Raw genomic sequence first — 21,477 nt, 5'->3', positions numbered from 1 at the left:
ACTCCATCTCACGATCTTGAGATCATGACCCTGAGATCGTGACTGAGCCAAAACTGAGAGCCAGACACTTAACTGATTGAGTCACCAGGTGACCCACATGCTATTGTCTTTAATTGGAGGAGAGATGAGAAAAAACACTGTAACTAGGAGACATGAGAGAGGACACAAAAATAATAAGTGGTGACCAAGTGGATATCCATATCCATCTCTGCTGGGCACAGGAATTCCTAAGGCCATATGTTTTCTTTCAACCCGGGTCCTAAAGCTTTCTAAGATTCTTAAACGCTTGGTCTAATTGCTCAAGTGACTCTAAAGGGAAATGAAAGTTTTGTTATGATCTCCATTGTAATATATGTTTATTATAGGAAAACATGAAATATAAGGAAGGGAAGATTACAAAGCAACCCTTGTACTTCTCACAACCAAATATAACTATTTTTAAAACATGGTTTGATTCCTGTGAGGTTTTTTTTCCCTCAGTTTTTAAAAATTGGTTGTGATTATACTATGTCTCTGATTAAAGAGAAACTCCCCACCTCTTTTAATTAATTAATTTAAAATTTTATTTATCATTTATTTAAATTCAAGTTAATTAACATAGAGTGTTTTATTAGGTTCAGGGTAGAATTTAGTGATTCATCAGTTCCATATAACACTCAGTGCTCATCATATCACCTGCCCTCCATCATGTCCATCCCCCAGTTACCCCATCCCCCCTCCCCTCCAGCAACCCATGGTTTATTTCCTAGAATTAAGAGTCTTTTATGGTTTGCCTTTCCTTCTGTTTTTATCTTATTTTATTTTTCCTTCCCTTCCCCTATGTTCATCTGTTTTGTTTCTTAAGTTGCACATGTGAGTGAAATCATATGGTATTTGTCTTTCTCTGATTGACTTATTTAACTTAACATAATACCCTCTAGTTCCATCCACATTGTTGCAAATGGCAAGATTTCATTCTTTTTGATGGCTGAATAATATTCCATTATCTATCTCTATCTATCTATCTATCTATCTATCTATCTATCTATCTATCTCACATATTCTTTATCCATTCATTTGTCAATGGATGTCTGGGCTCCTTCCATATTTTGGCTATTGTGGACATTCTGCTATAAACACTGGAGTGCGTGTGCCCCTTCAAATCACTATATTTGTACCTTTGGGGTAAATACCTTGTAGTGCAATTGCTGGGTCATAGGGTAGCTCTTTTTAACTTTTTGATGAACTTCCTTTTTTTTTTTTTTTTTTTTAAATTTTTTATTTATTTATGAGAGTCACACAGAGAGAGAGAGAGAGAGAGAGAGAGAGAGGCAGAGACACAGGCAGAGGGAGAAGCAGGCTCCACGCACCGGGAGTCCAACGTGGGACTCGATCCCGGGTCTCCAGGATTGCGCCCTGGGCCAAAGGCAGGCGCCAAACCGCTGCGCCACCCAGGGATCCCTTTGATGAACTTCCATACTGTTTTCCAGTATGACTGTACCAGTTTGCATTCCTACCAACAGTGTAAGAGGGTTCTAACCCCCTCCTTCTTTTTAGATGTCTTGGATAATACATGGATCTATTCTTACTGTAAACCAACAATACAGAAAAATATGGGGTAAAAGTGGAAATTTGTCTTTATTTTTCTTCTGAGAGACAACCCAACTACTACTTTGATGGGCATCTTTTTTCTATTTTCTATAAGGTGAGGTCTACTTTCATCACTTAAGGTAAAATAAACATTCTCCAAGTGATTTCAAGCTTTGTTCAAAAGCTGCTTTATATTCCACTAAGTGGAGATACTTTTTGAAACCATCCCCTCCTGTTGGCTACACATCTTTAATCTCTCTGGACCCCATCAAAGGAAGCAAAGCCAGAAAGTGGGCAAATAGAAACCCATAGTGGTTATATATGCAGATAGATTTTGCATGTCAGAACAACTGGAGTAGCATACAGAGAAAAATCATTTTCAAAATAAGGATACTGATTAATATTTAGTCAAGGAGTTTTTTGTTTTGTTTTTTTTATTCTGTTTCTATCTTCTATAATAAAAAATTAGAAAACGTTCTACTATTTACTGCATTTTCAAGTTTTAGTGCTTTGGGCAAGTCACCAGTGCTCTGATTATAATTAGTTCTGTTCTTTTTCAGTCTGGTACCACAATATGCGTGCCTTGTGAATTTGAGGCTCCTTTCTGTGATGACCTGTATAGATAAGTACTACAGACATCTCTGTACAATGCCATCCTCATGCCTTTTTATTTCTCTCTCCCTCCATTTATGCCAATAAAATGTTGACTTGCACATTGAAAGTGAAATTTTTACTTCTGAATTTAAGGATAAAAAGCAGCTTCATAAAGCCTGCCCCCAGATTTTTTCCTGTCCCGTCCCCACTTTTCTCTAACTTGTGGGGACTTGGGGGCTGTGGTCTCCAAGACAGAGGGAAGGCAGCTGAGTCATAAACTCTTCTGAGGTCTGTTCCAACTCTAATGTTGTATAACTCTGCCCCTTCTGAACAAGGAGCTCTGTTAAATTTTTAACCTGGGGATTCCTGAGCCCAGAAAGCAATTTTTCCAGAACTAATCTGTATATCTAAAAAACATAAAACTAACTCTGGAGGTTTGTGAGTTCTGTAGGAGACCCCATTGAGTCCTTGGTGATTAAATAAGAATATGTTCATGAAAACATCTGGTATATGTGGTGGACTCAGTGCCAGATTTTTTGCAAATTTTCAAAAATTTTCAGCAATTTCTCTTGCTCTTCATCCCATGGAGATATCTCTCTCCCTTCAATCTTTTTTTTTTTTTTAATTTTTTTATTTATGATAGGCACACAGTGAGAGAGAGAGAGAGAGGCAGAGACACAGGCAGAGGGAGAAGCAGGCTCCATGCACCGGGAGCCCGACGTGGGATTCGATCCCGGGTCTCCAGGATCGCGCCCTGGGCCAAAGGCAGGCGCTAAACCGCTGCGCCACCCAGGGATCCCTCTCCCTTCAATCTTTGCTTCAAGTCCCACAGATGCTGCTAAGGCCAGAGGTAGAAAAATTTTACAAGGGAGTTGGAATCTGGAACAGCATGTTTTTGAGAAGCCACTGCATTAAACTAATGGAATTAAAGCATGATCCCCATGAACACCATCAGGTGCCCATAAATTTTGATTGACATTGAAGTATATAATACAATCACCTTCTACCTTTAAATGTATAATGTATGGAGAAAGCCAGGTAGAAAATGGTTTCCTGGCACAGGAATGGTTTCCTTTGGAAGGAAAACCGTGATGAGAGTTTAAATGTCCTGTGCAGGTTGGGGAATGGAAGGACCTTGGCACGAGAGAGCATGTTGTGTGTTTGCTCACAGAATCCTCACAAACCTTCATGAGTGCTGTGTTATTACCTCCCTTTTATAGATGAGGGAGCTGAGGCTGGAGCACTTTGCTCCAGCAGGGTGGTAGGAGCCTGACCTTCAGGCTCACACGGACTTGGGACCCATCCCGGCTTCCCTGTGACCTCAGATGCATTGCTTAACTTCACAGCCACCAAATGTCCTCATCTGTAAAATGGGAAAATGGTGGTATCTCCTTGTGACAAAGGCCTTTTTTCCCCTAGAATTGAAACACTGATTTTAGATGTGCAATGGTCATCACAGTTAAAGATGGCATTTCTCACCTTCCCTTGCAGCTGGTTGTGGCCTGTGATGACATTATAGCAAATGAAATGAATGTAAATAGAACATCTTTTAAGTACCTGTCCTTAGGAGGCAGCCCACATGCCCATTGCTGCTGCTGTTATTTTCTTCCTCTTCCTTCTTCTTTCTCTTTCTTTTCCCTAGTCTTTCCGCTGACCGGAATGTAGTCATGAGGGCTGGAACTGAAGCACCCATTTTGGACCAAGCAGATGGGTCTCAGACATGTGGAATGTCATAGAAATCTCAGATGCTGGCTTTGAGATTGAGCTATGGACAAGAAATAAAATTTTCTCTTAAGTCCCTGAAATCTTAGATCTTATTAACTCAAGTCAAATCCTGATATATTTGCTAATAGAAATGTTATGAGGTTAAATGAGATATGAATGTGAAATATATATTAAGCCCCAATAAGTGCTACTACTACTACTACTATTATTATTATTATTATTATTATTATTATTACCTTAGCCCACCCAGTTGCTGGTGACTGATGTGGAATTCTGTCCTGTGGCTGTTTTACATTAAAGCCATAAGATTTTTTTATAGGCTGATTCTTACAAAGGTGAGGGTGGATGCTATCCCCGTTCAAAGTTGAGAGCAGGGAAACAATCATATTGCCTGTGGACAAGGGGATGGGCGGTGATATTATCCTCTGGCTTGTGTTTGCACCTTAGATCTGACTCCTAGTAGCTCAGTGCTCTCGCCACCTCAGGCGTGGGATGGTAGATACTTTACAGATGAAGAAACAGAGGGAGAGAGTGACTCCCCCAAGGACACACAGCATAACTGCCAGAACCAGAGAGTTCCGGCAGGCAGCCTAACTCAAGGGCTTTCCTCCTTGCCCTAAACAAAAAAGCTTTCCGATGTTTCGTGTTCCAAAAAATACACCCGGTGGGCTGGGTGCTCCTGTGTAAAATGGCCTGTATACACTGATATTCTCTGATTCCTTGGCTTAACATGGAGAAGCCAGTCTGGGCTGGGCAGGTAGGAGACCCTCTGGAGGGCAGCGGGAAAGATGCTCAGAAGGGAATGGAGGACAAATGGTCTTTATTTCCCCTGGATCAAGTTGTCTGCCTTGGTACCACACCTAGGATCACCACTGCAAAGGCTGGAGTTTATCCCAATAATGATAACTGAGTGCTCTCAAGGGAGCACTCCCACTTCTTTGTCCCAAGGCAGTGACAAGTTTCTGTGCACCTGTTAACACAAATGCAAGGAGAGTTCCAATTGCTGTCTTCTCCAGTATCCCTTGATCTCTCCTCCCTCCATCTGCTCTTCCCTGCCTGACTGCCTGCCTTCTCACTACCAGTGGTTGTCTGGAGGGGACATGGAATTGGAATTTTGTTTCAGAGACTTTTCTCCTTTTTTGGGCCAGCTTAGAGCTTTCTAGTGATGACTCAAAAAAAAAAAAATCTGGTTGAGACCACTTTTTTTTTTTTTTTAAGATTTTGTTTATTTATTTGAGAGGAAGAGATCACGAGTGGGGTGAGGAGAGGCAAAAAGAGAGGGACAAGCAGACTCTTCATTGAGTGGGGAGCCCAACTCAGGGCTTGATCCCAGGACCCTGGGATCTTGACATGAGCTGAAGTCAGATGCTTAACTGACTGAGCTACCCAGGTGCCCCTAGATGAGACCACTTTCATGCTTAAAACCATCCAATGGCTTCTTTTTGGTCCAAAGGTGGTAAATGACCTATCGTCTGATTATTTTTCTGACTTGATTTTTTTTTTAATATATATATATTTTTAAAATTTTTTTTTTAATTTTTTATTTATCCATGATAGTCACAGAGAGAGAGAGAGGCAGAGACACAGGCGGAGGGAGAAGCAGGCTCCATGCACCGGGAGCCCGATGTGGGATTCGATCCCGGGTCTCCAGGATCGCGCCCTGGGCCAAAGGCAGGCGCCAAACCGCTGCGCCACCCAGGGATCCCCTGACTTGATTTTTTTAACCACTCTCACTTTCCTTTCTATTGCAGCTACGTTGTGTGCCTCAGGGCCTTTGTACTTGCAGTACCCTCTGCCTGGAATGCTCTCCTCATTATTCAGTTTTAGCTTATGTGACCTCTCAGGGGCAACTCTTCAGGACCAGCCCCCCTAATCAGTTACTGCTTCAGTATTTTGCTGATGCCCCTCTCTTTGCTGATTTCCTGAATACTTAGAATAATTCACACTTATTTTGTGAACTGATTTGCTTATTTGAGTACTATCTGTCTTTCTAACCAGAGTGAGCTCCAGGAGGGACAAGGATTTTGTAGAGTAGGGAGGGTAATGTTCATATCATCAAAAATGCCACATATTTAGATGAGATGATGTGCCTGAACTACTTGGCACATGGTCATTGCTTCCCAAGTGACATTTTTCTGGGTAATTGTGCTCCAAAAATATGGAGCACAAGGTTTGAAATCTAACCTTTCCTGTTTTATTTTTTCCATGTTTTATCTCGCAGACATACAGACTGCCAAAAGATAGGGAAGGCATTCACAAGTGCATTTCTTTCGAAGGACCCTTGTGGCAGTACAGAACAGGACTATCGGCCACTAATGGAACTGACAACTCAAACTGTACCTTGTGACAAGGTAATGGGGGTCAAGCTATTGATGTTTAAAACAGAGGATAAAAGGCAAAGGAAGAGGTCACAGGACCATGTTTTGACCAAAATGAGGGAAGAGGAAAATCTGGATGTTAGAATGTATGTGTGGTTGGCTGACATGGAGTTTGGGGGGCCTTTAGGGGACCAGGATCTCATCAGGATTTAGGACATCTAGGGAAGGACTGTAAGAAAGAGAGAAATGGGAACAGGGAAAGAGGAAGGAGACGTGGCCAAAATACAGGCAAAGCAAGCCTATGCAAAACACAGCCCAGTCTAACCCAAACAAAAATGACCCAGCCTTACCTAATTGCCAAACTGTCACCTGACCTCTGATGATGATGATGTTAATAATAACTCAGTCGCCCTGCATAATAATAAACACCCTCATTTGACCAGTGAGAAAACCTGGCCTTGATGAGGTTAGGCATCAGTGATTGTTCAAGTCTAATGGCCTTGGAAGTGACCAGCTGATGTGTTTTAGCACAAGATTAGGAGCCAGAGAGGCATTGATTGTACTGGAAAATGTTTAATGGAGTGCCTCTTTTTTAAAGCAGCATTTAAGGTGAAAATTCAGTGTACCCCCAGTCATCTTTGTGAAGCCCCCGAGCCAGCCATGTATTATAGCCACTTGTCCCATCACTGAAGAGCTGGAGTTATTACAGAGCTCCTGCCTGGTGCATGGATGCAAGGCCTTGCCCAGAGGGGCTGCTTGGGAAATAACCCCAGTGACAAGTATCGAGGCCACAGATACAGGACGAAGCACTAGATTTGCAATTGTCTCATTTCATCTCTTCACGTTCCTGAGTTCCTTACAGATATGCCCATATTATTTTACAGATAGGGAAAGTGAGGCACAGCAAGGCTTTGGCTGCCCAGGGTCAGGCAGCTATAAGTGGTGATGCTGGCTTCACAGGCAGTGGGTCTCCAGGGCCCATGTTTCAAGCCCCACCCTCCCCTGCCTCCTGTCGGGAAGAACAGGGCTTGAGGTTGTTCTGAAATTTGACCTTCTGTACCTTTACAAGGGATCCTGAAAAAATTCACTGTATTTTTTTTTCTTTCTCTTCTCTTTGTGGGGAGAGGAGAGAGTTGAGGAAAGAAGCAGAGGTTGTGGAACCTCTTAAGGAGCACTTTCACCAGAAAATAGCACGTAGACAAAATTGTTTTGCAGATAACTTTAGAAATTTCCTAATGCCTTCTCCAGATGTGTTCTGGTTCTGTGTTTATTGTAAGATTTTGACCAATGGCTTTCAGACTTTTTTTTACTGCCGCCAAAAATATTATGACCTAGAAAACATACCCCCCCACATTCATGCTCTCAGTTTCACATACAGAAAGCAGTGATGGACTTAACAGCATTCACCCTTACTCAATATAATTTACTCTGCTTTTTGTTCTTCTTTCATTTAAAAAGATGTGGATTTGTTTTTTGGGGTTTTTTTTTTGTTTTTTGTTTTTTGACTTACTGAATTGTTGTTGATAATAGAATGTGTTTGTGGAATACTACTCAGCCTCAAAAAACGAAGTCTGGCCATTTGCAATGATGTGGAGATGGCACTAAAGGGTATCATGCTAATAAATGAAATAAGTCAATCAGAGAAAGACAATTATATGATCTCACTCATATGTGAAATTTAAGAAACAAATCACGATCATAGGGGAAGGGAGGAAAAAAATAAAACAAGATGAAATCAGAGAGGGAGACAAACCATAAGAGACTCTTAATCATAGGAAACAAACAGAGTTGTAGGAGGTGAGAGGGTAGAGGGTAGGGGTAACTGGGTGATGGTTATTAAGAAGGGCACGTGATGTAATGAGCACTGGGTGTTATATAAGACTGATGAATCACTAATCTCTACCTTTGAAACCAGTAGTGCATTATATGTTAATTAATTGTATTTAAGTAAAATTAAAAAAAATTTAAAAGGTTTCTTTGGGGACCATTAAAAAATAATAGGTTGTGTTTCTCTTTCTTAGACCCTCTTTTGGAGCAAATCAAGTGAGCTGGCGCATGACTACACGTGGGTCCAGCGGGATATGTACACCCTGGAGGATACACTGTTGGGTTACATGGTGGATGGCCTCAAGTGGTGTGGAGACGCAGGCTCTTCTGGTGAGGACTGGGGCCTTTTGGGATTGCCCAGGGACGTGAAAGAGCCCTGGCCTGTGCTGGGGGCTGTGGCAGATTAGTGTGGAAGACAGAGCCACAGATATCTGTCCTGATGTCATTTACATCCTTTTTGTTTTAAAGATTTTTTTTTAAATTTATTCATTCATGAGAGACACAGAGAAAGAGGCAGAGACAGGCAGAGGGAGAAGCAGGCTCCATGGAGGGAGCCCAATGTGGGACTCGATCCCTGGACCCCAGGGGTTCTTTTTTTTTTTCTTTCTTTCTATTTATATTGTGCATATTTTTACTTTATATTGTTTTATTCGTACTTTATTTGGCTGTTTTTTTTTTTTAAGATTTATTTATTTGAGGGAGAGAGAGAGCATGAGTGGGGGGAGGGGCAGAGAGAGAGGGAGAGAACTCTCAGGTAGACTACCTGCTAAGCATGGAGCCCAAGGCAGGGCTCAATCCCAGGACCCTGAGGTCATGACCTGAGTTGAAATCAAGAGTCAGTCACTTAACCAACTGAGCCACTCAGGCACCTTGCTTTTGGCTGTTGTAAAAAACTTATTATAGTAGCTTCTTCATCCCAGGCTTACATTATTTCAATTACAAAAATGATGCATGCTTATTTGCAAAGCACTTGCATGTTACAGAAATGTATAAAAGTAAAAGGTGAAGGTCACCCTACACCTTCCCCACTCCTCGGTTTCCATTTCATTTCTCAATGTGGGACTGTTGTCAATCATTCCGAATGAAACCTTCCATGCATGGCCCTATGTTCACATAAATACATATATTAAAAGGTACACATACTATTCTGCAACTTTGCTTTATTCATTAAGAATTAGTAAATAGAAATACAGCCATATTGGGGCACCTGGTTGGCCCCATTGTTTGAATGACCAACTCTTGGTTTTGGGTCAGGTCGAGATCTTAGGGTCATGATAGTAAGCCCCATATTAGGCTTCCTGCTCAGTGGGGAGCCTGCTTCTCCCTCTGCCTCTGCTTGCTGCTCCCCCTGCTTGTGCTTTCTTAAATAAAAAAATAATAATAATAAATAAATAAAATAAAATAAAATAAAATAAAATCTTAAAAAAAAAGAGTCACATGCTCTACTAACTGAGACAGCCAGGAGCCCCTAAGTTTTGTACCTGTTGCTATGCTTCCTGCTTTCCAGTTTGAATTTCCCATTTTGCAAGTCAGCTTTTCTTGATCATTCATTGAATTCTTTTAGGTTTTATATTTGTTTACCATGAAAACTTCTCTCTTTTGACTTTACTTTTCAATTTACCACCTCAATTCTTTCTTTGAATAAAATGGAGATATATAAAATAAAAAATCAAATTCTTATCTATTTATATTTTAGAGTTCTTTGTTTTTGCTCACTTTTCACTTGAAACCTATATAGGTTATTTTATTGACTTCATTTTTTTGTTTTTGGCCTCAGTTTTTATTTATTTTAACCTTTTCTCCCTATTTTATTTACTGTATTTCCTGATATTTATATTTTAATTGTTACATATTCTGGTGTCCACATTATTTTATAACTTAGTTTTAAGTTGGTATTTGTTTTACTATGAATGTTTTAATTTTTTTAATTAAAATTTTTATTCTAAGTATGCTCCATGCCAAATGTGGACTTGACCTCCTAGCCTGGAGATTAAGGGTCACATGCTCTACTGACTGAGTCAGCGATGTGCCCCTGAAAGTTTCAATTTTTGATGTGACCTATTGATCTCTTTTTTAAAAACTTCTTATTCTTCCTTTTTAAATGTATTTAATTTAATTTCTCTTACTTTGTTGTAAAATTTCCCTCCTTTCTTTTTAGCTATGACCTTAAAATTTTATTAAATGGTCTGTTTATATAATGTCAGACAGCAAGAAATTTATGTTCTTGAAAACCTATGAATGGTAGCACCTTTGTAGCACCTCACAAAATGTATGTTCATTCCATCATAGTCAAGATTTGGGCTCCTGTCAGGAGATGATTCGAATACATCTTTGGACTGTGCAGTAATTATTTACATCTATGCATGGAAATATTTTTTATTTGTGTGATTTTGTTTTTAGCATTTAATTATTATAAAAACTCCCAGAATTACTTCCTCATCTTGGGAAGGGTTTCTGATGTAGAACTTTTTTCCCTGCCACTGGTAGTCAAGTGCATGTCTGTGGACTCTAAGTGTATAGTTTCCAGTGGCTGCTGTAAAAAAGTACCACAGACATTGGAAATTTATTTTCTCAAGTTCTAGAAGCTAGAAGTCTGAGGTCAAGGTGTCAGCTGGGCTGTACTCTCTCCAAATGCTCTAGGGGAGAATGTTTTGCCTCTTCTAGCTTCTGGTGTTTGCTACAACTCTTGGTGCTCCTTGGCTTGTAGACACATCACTCCAAACCCTGCCTCTTCACATGGTTGTCTTCAGAGTATCCCTCACTTTTTGCATGTCTATCTTTGTGACCATACTTACTCTTCTGAAAAGGACACCACTCATATTGGGTTAGGACTCACTCACACTAATGACCTCATCTTCATTGCTTATATCAGCAAAGACCCTTTTTCCAAAATAAGGTCACATTCCCAGGTACCAAGGGTTAAGACTTTACCATATCTTTTGAAGGAACAAAATTCAACTCATAACAAGGAAGAAGTAGAAAGACAGTTGCTTCTCTAGGGTCAGCTGTACACATACCCACAGAGGAAATATGAGAAAGTTCTAGGGCTTCTCTTTATGCACCTGTCCTACCTGCTCAATTATACAGAAGTGAAGTATGATGTTCTCAGATTCTGCCTCAGAGTCACCAACATAATCTATTTACTTTTTCTTTAAGGTTTTATTTACTTATTCATGAGAGACACACAGAGAGAGGCAATGACACAGGCAGAGGGAGAAGCAGGCTACCTGTGGGGAGCTTGATGTGGGACTCGATCCCAGGACCCAGGATCATGACCTGAGCTGAAGGCAGACACTCAACCACTGGGCCACCCAGGTGTCCCCTGTTTACCTTTTCTAACCCTATTACCACTGCCTGAGTCCAGCACATGAACACCCTGCTCTCTTGTGGGGGCTGTTGTAAGATTCTTACTGCTCCTTCCTTACCACTCTAGGTTAGCCTCCATCCGGCCACCACAGTGGGATTGCTTCTGTCTTTTACCTACAACCTAAATTTTGTCTCCAAGATAAAGTCTAAATTCCTTAACATGACTTGCTCTTTGCTTTTCCTATGCCCTTCTCATCCTTTTGGCTCAGGTGATACTAATCTAAACCTGTGGTGTCTTTGCTTGTGCCCTCTCTGCCTGGAGCACCTTTCCCTACTTTATCTATCTGAAGACTATTCATCCTGCAAAACCCAGTGGAACATCAGCCTTCCCGAAAGGTGCTGAATACCACCCCCCTCAACCCATGTTGATCATTCTCTAATTTATTTGATTGTACTAGATCATGTAGTTTTTGAAAGCAGGGCTTCTATCTGATTCATCTCTTTATCCCTAGGACCTAATACTCAATGTTTGTGTAGTCAAGTGCAATGGATAAAAAAAGAAAAAAAAAAGTAGGTACACATGCATACACACACACACACACATACATATATACACACACAATGGAATAAATCTGAGGGCATTGTGCAAAATGAAATAAACCAGACAGAGAAGACAAGTACTACATGGTATCACTTATATGTGGAATCTTAAAAAAAAAAAAAAAAGTCAGACTCTTAGAAATTGAGAGAAAAGTGATTACCAGGGACTGAGAGGTGTGGGAATGAGAGAGAGGTTGGAAAAAGGGTACAAACTTTCAGTTATAAGATGAATAAATTCTGAGATTCTGGCATGGGGATTATAGTTGCTAGCGCTGTATTATATAATTGAAATTTGCTAAGGGAGTAAAACTCAAATGTTCTCTCATACACACAAAAAGATCAGTAGGGAAGGTGATAAATCTGTTAAATTAACTTCATGTGGGGGAATCTTTACATGATGTCTCTCTATATAAGCCTCACATTGTATACTTTAAATATGTCACAATTTTATTTGTTAGTTATATCTCAGAAGATAATCTAAAAAAATTTTGTGTATTAGACAGATATGTTTGGGAGAAGTACCACAGAAACGGTGCATTTGTGCCCTGCACCTGCTATATCTCACCGCCTGGGGTGAGTGAGTGTAGTAGGACTCCGAGGCTCTCTGAGCCCGTGCATGTGGGGACTGAGGCAGGTCGGGGCGGAAAGCTGTCAACAAGAATTGACAGCTGAGAATTGGCAGGAAGCAGAGGAGTAGCTGGCAAGGGAGGCTCCTGAGGCCCTTAGTTTTATCTCTAGTTTTTCCTGGACAAGGAGATATTGTTGAGGGCTCGTCTCTGCCAGATGAACTTTTGCTGTAATTTTCCAGAACAATGACTCAAAGCTGGTCACTGTGTTCCTGTCAGGAATTTGGAGGGTAAGGTAAGGACTTGGAAGGGATTCAGGGGGCCTTTAGTTAAATTGGGTCGAGATGAGTCCATTTTCCATCCTCCATCCTGGCAGGGATGCTATTGGAATATGGCTCCACTGTGATCGAATAGCCCAGGAAAAACAGAGCTTAATTATACCCTTTCCTTTCTACTTTAATTATTTTCTGTAAACTATGCCTTTTAGAAATGAACTATCAATCTTGTCCACACTGGAGGGAAGACTGCAGCAATAACTCTGTTTCCGTATTCTGGAACACAGTGTCCAAAAGGGTGAGTACCAAAAGGGAAATTTTAGAATTTTGGAGACCAAAGAACTTAAGAGGTCATTCAGTCAATGGTTGGTTTTAATTCTTTTTGGATCACAGATCCGTTTAGGAAAAAAAAAAATGTTTAGGATTCTTTATTGAGAATAATATACTTAAGCACATACCAGAAAATTTTCACATATAATTTTAGAGCATTCATGGAGGGTTGCTGGGCTCTAGTTGGCGAATCCCAGCTCTTACCCATGTTTTGGCTTTGGTTGCCAGGAACCTCCAGCTTGGTTTAATCCTCTTATCTAAGCATTGGCCTAACTTAGATTCCTGAAACAGTCTGAATAATCAACATTTGTAGACTGCTTACTGTGTGCCAGTCATAGGCATGTCTTTACATGGATTAAAAGCTTTCATCCTCACAAGAATCCTATCAATTGGGTACCATGTGTCTCATACCCATTTTACAGATGACAGAATGGAGGTGCAGGTAAATACACAGTCTACTAAACATACACAGTAAGCGGCAGATCTGGGAGTTTATCCCAAATTGACTCCAGTTCCAGAATTCCTGCTGGCAATTACTTACATCCCCCATCCCCCATTGCTCTCTATTTCTGACTTGACTCTAATCTGCCTTGGTGCACATTTATTTTCCTCATAAGTTGCTTCTTTGCAAATGGACTAAGCAAAAAAAGGGAAAGAAAGGAAAAAGAAAGAACTGGAGGAGAGAAAACCAGGAGAAAGTAAAACGACACTATTTATAATTCTCCAGAATTGAGTCTAGCCATCCGAGGAGCCAGGGCAAGTGAAACTCACATTTTCTAAGTGCATATTCATGACAAGTCCCTGGCCAGGTCCCATACCCATGTCACCCCAGTTAGTTCTCACAGTACGTGCTGTGGGCAGGTGCAAAAACTCAAACGTTAAGTGACTCATCCAAGGTCAACGAGCTAATGAGTAGTGGTGCAGTCGGCTAAGTAACTCTTGGTTTCAGCTCAGGTCATGATCTCATGGGTCGTGAGATCGATTCCTAAGCTGGGTTTCCTGCTTGGCAGGGAATCTCCTTGAAGAATCTCTCCCTCTATCTCCAACCCCATTCTCTCTCTCTCTCTCTCTCAAATAAATAAGTCTTAAAAAAAAAAAAAAATCCTTGTCCCATGGGGTTACTGCCATGTTTAAACAAGATACCGCTACCCCATTAACTAACTCAGAATGCAGTCCTTTAACAAATATGTTGAGTAACAAATATGTTGAATACTAAGTGCTGTGTAATTATACAGAGGCACTGTATAATTTGTTGTTGTTTGCTTGCTTGCTTGCTGTTTCTGAGAAAGGCTCCTATTTATTTTCTCACTCTCCGATATGTTTTGGGGCAGTGTTATTGCAAACAACTTTTCTATGTGACACATTTCATCTGTGTCAGTCAACAACTTGAAGCTAGGAGCCCAGTGGTGAAGGTGATCAAAAATGCGCTTTACCATTGTGAGCTACCCTGGGGCTGCAGCTTTATTTTGGCTAAATGCTCACAGATGTACCGAGACAAGCTTGTTTTATCAGGGGAGGTCCTTTTCCCTGACAAGAGAGGCAGAGCTGCTTGGGGTTTGAATCCCCATTTCACCTCCTTGCTTCCAAGTGGTGTGACTTAGATGTCAGACTCAGCACTTGGCCCTCTGGAAGCACTCTGTTGACTTAGCACTTGTTATTGGTAGTAATCGGGCCTCTGTCCTCTGTTCATCACCCCCAGCGGAAAGAGAGAAGCTGCACTAGAGTCTTATAATTCGGTTTCAAATTGTTCAGTGGGAATAAAGGCCAGATTCCTTGGCCAAGCATTCATAGCCCTCTGTGAACTTGTTTTCTTACCCAACTTCTGTATCCACTGAGGTTTTCACCAAAAAGACTGTTTTCTCAAACCTCTAGGCCTTTCTGTTTGCACCTGCCTCAGCCTTTCCTGGGTGAGATCCTATATGTCCAGCAGGACCTCGCTTTTGTTGCCCTCTGCCATGTTTTTTCTATTTCTTTCCTAGTCTCCATCACTGATGATTATTCTTGTTCCCCTCCTTCCTCCTTCCCTCTTTTCCCTCTGCCCTCTTTGTGCCATGCACCGGCTCCAGGGCTCCAGGGCTGTGGTGACAGATGGGACAACCATGATCCCAGTCCTCAAAGAGCACTCAGTGGTGACGACTAAACCCACAATGAGCTCATCTTTAGAATACTATGTAGAAGTGAGCCTGAGCTGCTCCCAGGGATCTGGGTGGGGCCTTTTGGTGGGACTTGTAGATTGCTTTGCTTTGTTCATTTTGTTTTTCCCAGTGCCTAGAAAAGATTGCAGCTGAATGTTCGTTGCATGAAGAAATAAAACTCCTTGCTCAGTAATTCATTCGTTCATTCATTCATTCATTCATTCATTCATTCATTCCCTGTTTCCCTTTGTTGCCTGTGCAGGCCTTCTCTCAGTTTCTCCTTTCTTCCTGTCCCCTTTTCCCTTAGCCTTGTAGTGTCCACCCTGCTCCCGCTGAATGACATGTGCAGTGTCTATACTGCATGGCACTAAGAAAGTACTTTGATCTTCCTCCTCCAGCAATGTTTCTCCTACTCCTTGAACTTCCAGCTCCTGAATCATCAATTTAACAACCCTGTGAACAATGATGTTGACCTTCATTGTTCAAACACAGATTGGAACAACCACTTTCGGAATTCTCATATGAAGCATAATCCTGCCAGTGGTTTAGGATGCAAATTACATACAACTGGCATTCTGGAGCAAGAACCATACAGCCCTCCTTAACAGGCTGACGCTAAGAGTTGTTTTGGAAGGAGCTGCTGGGGTATGGAAATTAAATTTGCATGCTGAGGAATGGTGGGCTTTTTTTTTTTTTTCTTTTAAGTTTGCAGAAGATGCCTGTGGTGTGGTCCATGTGGTGCTCAATGGGTCCATCAGTAACACCTTTGATGAGAAAAGGTACTCTTTTCTTTACATCCTATTTACAAGTGTTAGTACAGCCTCCTCCTAAATATTTCACCCCTTGGAGAATGTGCTTTTTCATGGTTAAGTCAGTACTGAAGATTTGGCCTAAAAAGGTAAAATGTTTGTTGTCTGTGGATAGATTTGTCTAAGTCAATGCTTTTGTCTGATGTCTCCTTTGTGTAAAATCCTCTAAATGTCCCAATGGCCCTTGTACTGTGTCTGGGTCCTCCTCTTAGCTTTTCAAGGCCCGGTATAATTTTCTGAGTTCTCCAAACTTCTACCTTTGTTCATGCTGTTCCCCTTCCCGGGCTCCCCTCCCACTCCTATCTGTTTAATCCTTACCATCTGAAGATCTGGCCTGATTCCTCTGTTCCTCGTGAAGAGTGTGCATCCCAGTTGAGCAGTGAAATCACTACTGTGCTGGGCTCTTGGCTTTCACTATCTCTTTCTGGGTGTTGCCCATAATTTATTGTAGTGGTTAAAAGCAGGGGCTCCTGTCATTACTTATTACCTGTGTGACCATAGGCTGGGCACCTAACCTCTGGGAGCCCTGTAGTATATACCAGAAGAAGTGGTGGTGGTAGTTTGAAGACCATGCATGACAGTGGTCTTCAATAATGAATGAGATAACGTATGGCAAGTGCTGAGCTCTGTGCCTCTCAACAGAGAGAGGGCTCAGTGACTATCAGTTGTTAATCTACATTGAAATCCACAGCGCAGCACCTGGCCACACCAATGCCCTCCTTCTCTGACCTCCATCTCTATTTACAGTTTTTACCACATTGGATACTTTTCTAGCCTTTGTTCTCTAGTCTTTTCCTGGATCAGGCTAGACTGAGAAGAGAGGCAGATACCAATGTGCTCCAAGCACTCTGGATACCCCATATTAATTTTCCTTTTCTTCTGTTTTAGTATCTAATTCTGCAAGGAAGCATTTGTCCTTTTTGTCTTCTTCTGACCTCAAGCTTGCTGGCTTTTGGGTGAAAGTGTCAACATTCCATGATTTTATAATCTGATATTCGGCAGCTGTCAGAGACCAATGGGGAAGAGTCTAGGGCTGGAGTCAGAGCAGGGCATCAGGGGCTCTCGGGGTAGTGCATCTCAAACCGCACTGAGTGTGGGTCATCTGGGGATGGTTCGGCTGCAGATTCTGGTTCAGCAGGTGCTGTGGGCTTAGATATTGCAGGTCCATCTAGCTCCCAGGCGATGCTCATTCTGTTGGTGCAAGGCTCCCTCTTTGAATCAGAAGTATTTAAAGAATCATCATCAAAGTACCGATTAAGAATCTTATTTTGAGAATCTTATTCCATAAGGGTCACACTGAATGAGATGGGCTATTTCTAGTGTAAACCGCTGGTCCATCCCAAAGGGCAGGTTCTAACCAGTGGTTCCCTGACAGCTGGCTCTTGACAAGGCCTGTAGATGGCTGAACAATTCAGTTTAGGGTTAACAATGTTCTCTGCTTCTTCTATTGTAGCACTTTTGGACGTGTGGAAGTCTTTAATTTGCATCCAGAGAAGGTTCATACACTAAAGGCCTGGGTGATGCATAACATCGAAAGTGCCCCCAGGTATATGCTCCTACTTTGTGCGTATATATCCTCGGGGTTATTTGTGGAATTTTTTCATGGAAGAAGCCACAGTCACAAGAATGCATTGAGAACAGTGACTCAGAAAATGATTAGGGCCTCCCTGGATATTCAGTCCATCCCAACAACCTCTCAATTTCATATCCACAGTAAGTATCTAGGTAGTCCACACCTTCAGCTCCCCAGCTGCCCTGTGAGCACTTAAAAATAACTTCTGCTCCACTTTATCCCAGGGCCTGGCCCAGGGCTTGCTACCTAGAAGACACTGAGATCAGGAAATGTTTGTGAGAACCTTATCACTTGGCTATTTTTTCTTTCTTTCCCAGTGACTCATGCTCAAGTTCCTCCGTGAATAATCTGAAACAGATTCTCAAGACAAGGAATATTACATTTGTCTGCCAGAATAACTACAGGTAATTGGTTTCTTGGAAAAGAAATGGCTCTCTGGCCATCTATAGGTATTTTTCCTCTCCTTGGCCTCGGCTGAGCCAGGAGGGTTGTGGGAATCCCTCTTGGGTCCTGACGGTGATACCAGATAGTGAACATTCTTCCTCCTGGCCCAGCCTATAAGCTATTTCCGGCCCATTGCCTTCACTGGCCACCTTTCCCCCATCTTCCTCTTCCTTTCTTCTCCACATGCCCCAATCATTGATTTTGCTCTGAACTGACTCAGCTTTTGAGAATGTATTTCCTGGTTTCCTACTTAAGAGGCCTGACCTGGGGCTTGCAAACCTGCTGGCTTTCAGAGGAGCAGAAGCACGTTTTGTCAAATGCAAAGGATTTGTAAAATCCTTGTAACATGGCAATATCTTGCATGTGAAGTTTCTTTAGTTGGGTCTCAGTATAGATGCCTAACACTTGAGATGTTGCCATATAGATATCTACCAAACTTTATCTTTTATAAATTAGAAAATGTAAAATCTTAATTTTTTTTTTTACCAGTAATACATGTTTACCAGAGGAAACATTTAAAATTACAGATAGTATATATTTTTAAAGTCATCTGCAACTGTTATCCAAACTGGGACCCTGACTCATTTTTAAGCAGTTGCAGCAGGGACTCCTTGCTAGAAGCATCTTTGGAGATTTGCTCATAAGTGATTGCTTAGAATAAGATTGATGCAGAGAAAAATGTTCTCAAGGAATGCAGAGGCTGGAAATCGAGAATCCTTTTCCTGTATCCTTCTGTCACCACCTTCTCCGACCGACCCTATTCGAAAGGCAGAAGGACAGATTCCAGGAATATTTACTGAGGGCTTTTGTCTCAAAATGACCTGAAATCCCCCTCAGTCAGTTGGCTCCTCTCTGGAAACTGCCAGAAAATAACACAAGCTTTCTACTGCAGTTAGATGGGAAAACAACCAGAACAAAGGAGCAAGGTCAATTCTAAATGAAGCATTGCAGACATCTGACCCGTTTAAGTTATTCAAAGATATCTCGTGTTGGGAAACTAGAACACTAAAAACCTAGGGGAGGATTGGGAAATCTACATGGGTCTAACCCTCAACAACTCCCCCCCCCCCTTATTTCTCATTTTAATCATTCCCCTTTCTTGCATTAATGGCCACCAGTCAGCCTCATGCATGCTGACTGCAGGCTCCAGGTGAGCTCACTCGTTCTCCCTCTGGGAGGAATGTAAAAGCATACGTTCTATCTGGACTTGTACAGTGGCCCACATGGAAGGAAGTGATTTGTAAGCCAACACCTGTCATTCCGAGCATCATCTCAAGTGTCCTTAAACTTGAGGATCCTATTTGAAATCACTAGTCCTTTCTCTAACCATAAGGTTGTGATATATTCAGCATGATTCTTTAAATTACTGATTCCTCAGGGCATCTTGTTGGATCTTAAGATTTCTGTGACTTTGCAAGAAGGCTGCTTGTCCCCGGGGGAGCCTAAAGTGTGTGCCATGGGTATCGATGTAGACTGAAGTTGAAATCACTCCATGGCAAGCATACCTTCCAATTTAGCAAACTTTTGTCTAGTTGTTTTGGTATGATTGATTGGCAAACAGGAGTATAAATACACTTATGTAGATTAGACCTCCTACTGATTCTGCTGTTATCCCCATATGAATCCCACCCAGAGACAAAGGCTATTAACATTTAGTTATATATCCTTCAAGTCCTTTTCCTTTTTCCCATACACACACTCACACTTCTGGTGAAATATATACAGAATTTCTTCACATATGTTCTCACAAGCGGAATGAATAGAGAGTAACAATACTTTTTTGGATGACCTTAAAAATGTCAACATGTTTTTTCTGGTTAGTGCTCCTTGTAGCACATTTTTAAAAAACCTAAAGGGTGGGGATCCCTGGGTGGCTCAGCGGTTTAGTGCCTGCCTTTGGCCCAGGGCGCGATTCTGGACACCCAAGATCGAGTCCCACGTCGGGCTCCCGGCATGGAGCCTGCTTCTCCCTCTGCCTGTGTCTCTGACTCTCAGTCTCTCTCTATGTCTGTGATGAATAAATAAAATCTTTAAAAAACCCCAAAAAACTAAAGGGTGTATTTCTTCCCCTATGTTACTTCAAAATATACTACTTTATCCAACATGTTATCCAACATATCCAAAGTATGTCCATTTTATTGGAACATTGGATATGAATATTTTTATATATCTGTGGTGAGAGATAATCCTTTTTTAAACATTTTATTTATTTATTCATGAGACACACACACACACACACACACACACAGAGACAGGCAGAGACACAGGCAGAGGGAGAAGCAGGCTCCATGCAGGGAGCCTGACATGGGACTCGATTCCGGGTCTCCAGGATCACACCCTAGGCGGAAGGCGGTGCTAAACCGCTGAGCCACCCAGGCTGCCCGAGAGATCATCTTAACAGCGTAATTGCTGCTGCTTTTCCAAAATTGAACTCCCCCTAATTAGAAACTAATTAAGGAATATATCCCTGTTCTCTTCATTTAATATAAAGCAAAGATAGCTTCAAAATTTCTGATTGGCTTTGAAGGATTTTTTTCCATAGCAGGATCTCCTTAAACAAAGGATACTTTTCCCCCTGGGAGGTATTCATGTAGGTGATCCCAGGCCACCATATTAACAGGGATGGAGTCACTCTACACTTAGAGCCACTGTGCCCAGCTGGTCATGATTGTTGGTTTCGACAAGCCTAAGATGGGCCATCCCAGAAGCCCAGCCCTGTAAGCTGCTTCTAAGGATCTCTCTCTTTCTGGACTCACATTTAACAAAATCAGATTCAGCTACAGTTTAATGAACCACATTCCTCACTATCCACACTTCTCCATAGGCCAGCCACTCCCACTGGATCCTGTTGCCTTCTTATGTCATTTTTATAAAAGTGAGAGTTACTCACTGGCTAGATTCTTTTCTAGGATTTGTCCTGCGCAAAGGACATGTGTGGTCTTCCTGCTGATGACTACCCGCCTTCCCCCGGAGAGTCTCTACCCTCTCTTTTGCCCCTGACCCTGTGGCTCAACCCTCTTTCAGGAAGCTTCTGAAAAGGATAAAGCAAATCGCCAAAAAAAAAATATGGAGGTCCCTCATCTCAGGCTACTGCCTCTGCTACGTCTTGATCATTAGCTGACATTCATAGCAAGTGTGACATGTTAGAACCAGACATTTGTTTTCATTTTCACGCATTATCATCAAACATCCCTTCTCAGTATTTATTTCTATGATTTTACAAGTGAAATGAAACCAAATTAGGCCATACTTCAAGTTGTTCATTCCTAGACTTGACCTTTCTCTGTGTTGTCACTGCAGGAGAGGAAGCTGTGGGGATGCTGAGTGGTCCGTGCATACTTTTTGTTGCTAATGAAGGACTCCTTGCACTAGGGAATTGAACCATAGATGTACTGCACTGCTGATT

General features: G+C 41.7%; 1 protein-coding gene across 1 annotated transcript in view; it reads left to right on the top strand.

Annotated features, from left to right (window-relative positions):
- CD38 (CD38 molecule) overlaps positions 1 to 21,477 on the top strand; it is a 48,727-nt gene that overhangs the window by 26,401 nt on the left and 849 nt on the right. Inside the window, exons 2-7 of the mRNA XM_041752960.1 lie at positions 6,110 to 6,239; positions 8,228 to 8,363; positions 12,993 to 13,078; positions 15,951 to 16,024; positions 17,508 to 17,600; positions 17,945 to 18,031. Coding sequence (XP_041608894.1) covers positions 6,110 to 6,239; positions 8,228 to 8,363; positions 12,993 to 13,078; positions 15,951 to 16,024; positions 17,508 to 17,600; positions 17,945 to 18,031 — 606 coding nt within the window. The remainder of the gene's footprint in view (positions 1 to 6,109; positions 6,240 to 8,227; positions 8,364 to 12,992; positions 13,079 to 15,950; positions 16,025 to 17,507; positions 17,601 to 17,944; positions 18,032 to 21,477) is intronic.

This window comes from Vulpes lagopus, chromosome 4, assembly GCF_018345385.1.
Source record: "Vulpes lagopus strain Blue_001 chromosome 4, ASM1834538v1, whole genome shotgun sequence".
NCBI lineage: Eukaryota > Metazoa > Chordata > Mammalia > Carnivora > Canidae > Vulpes > Vulpes lagopus.
Note: the sequence above shows the minus strand (reverse complement) of the source record. Positions and strands in the feature narration are given on the sequence as shown.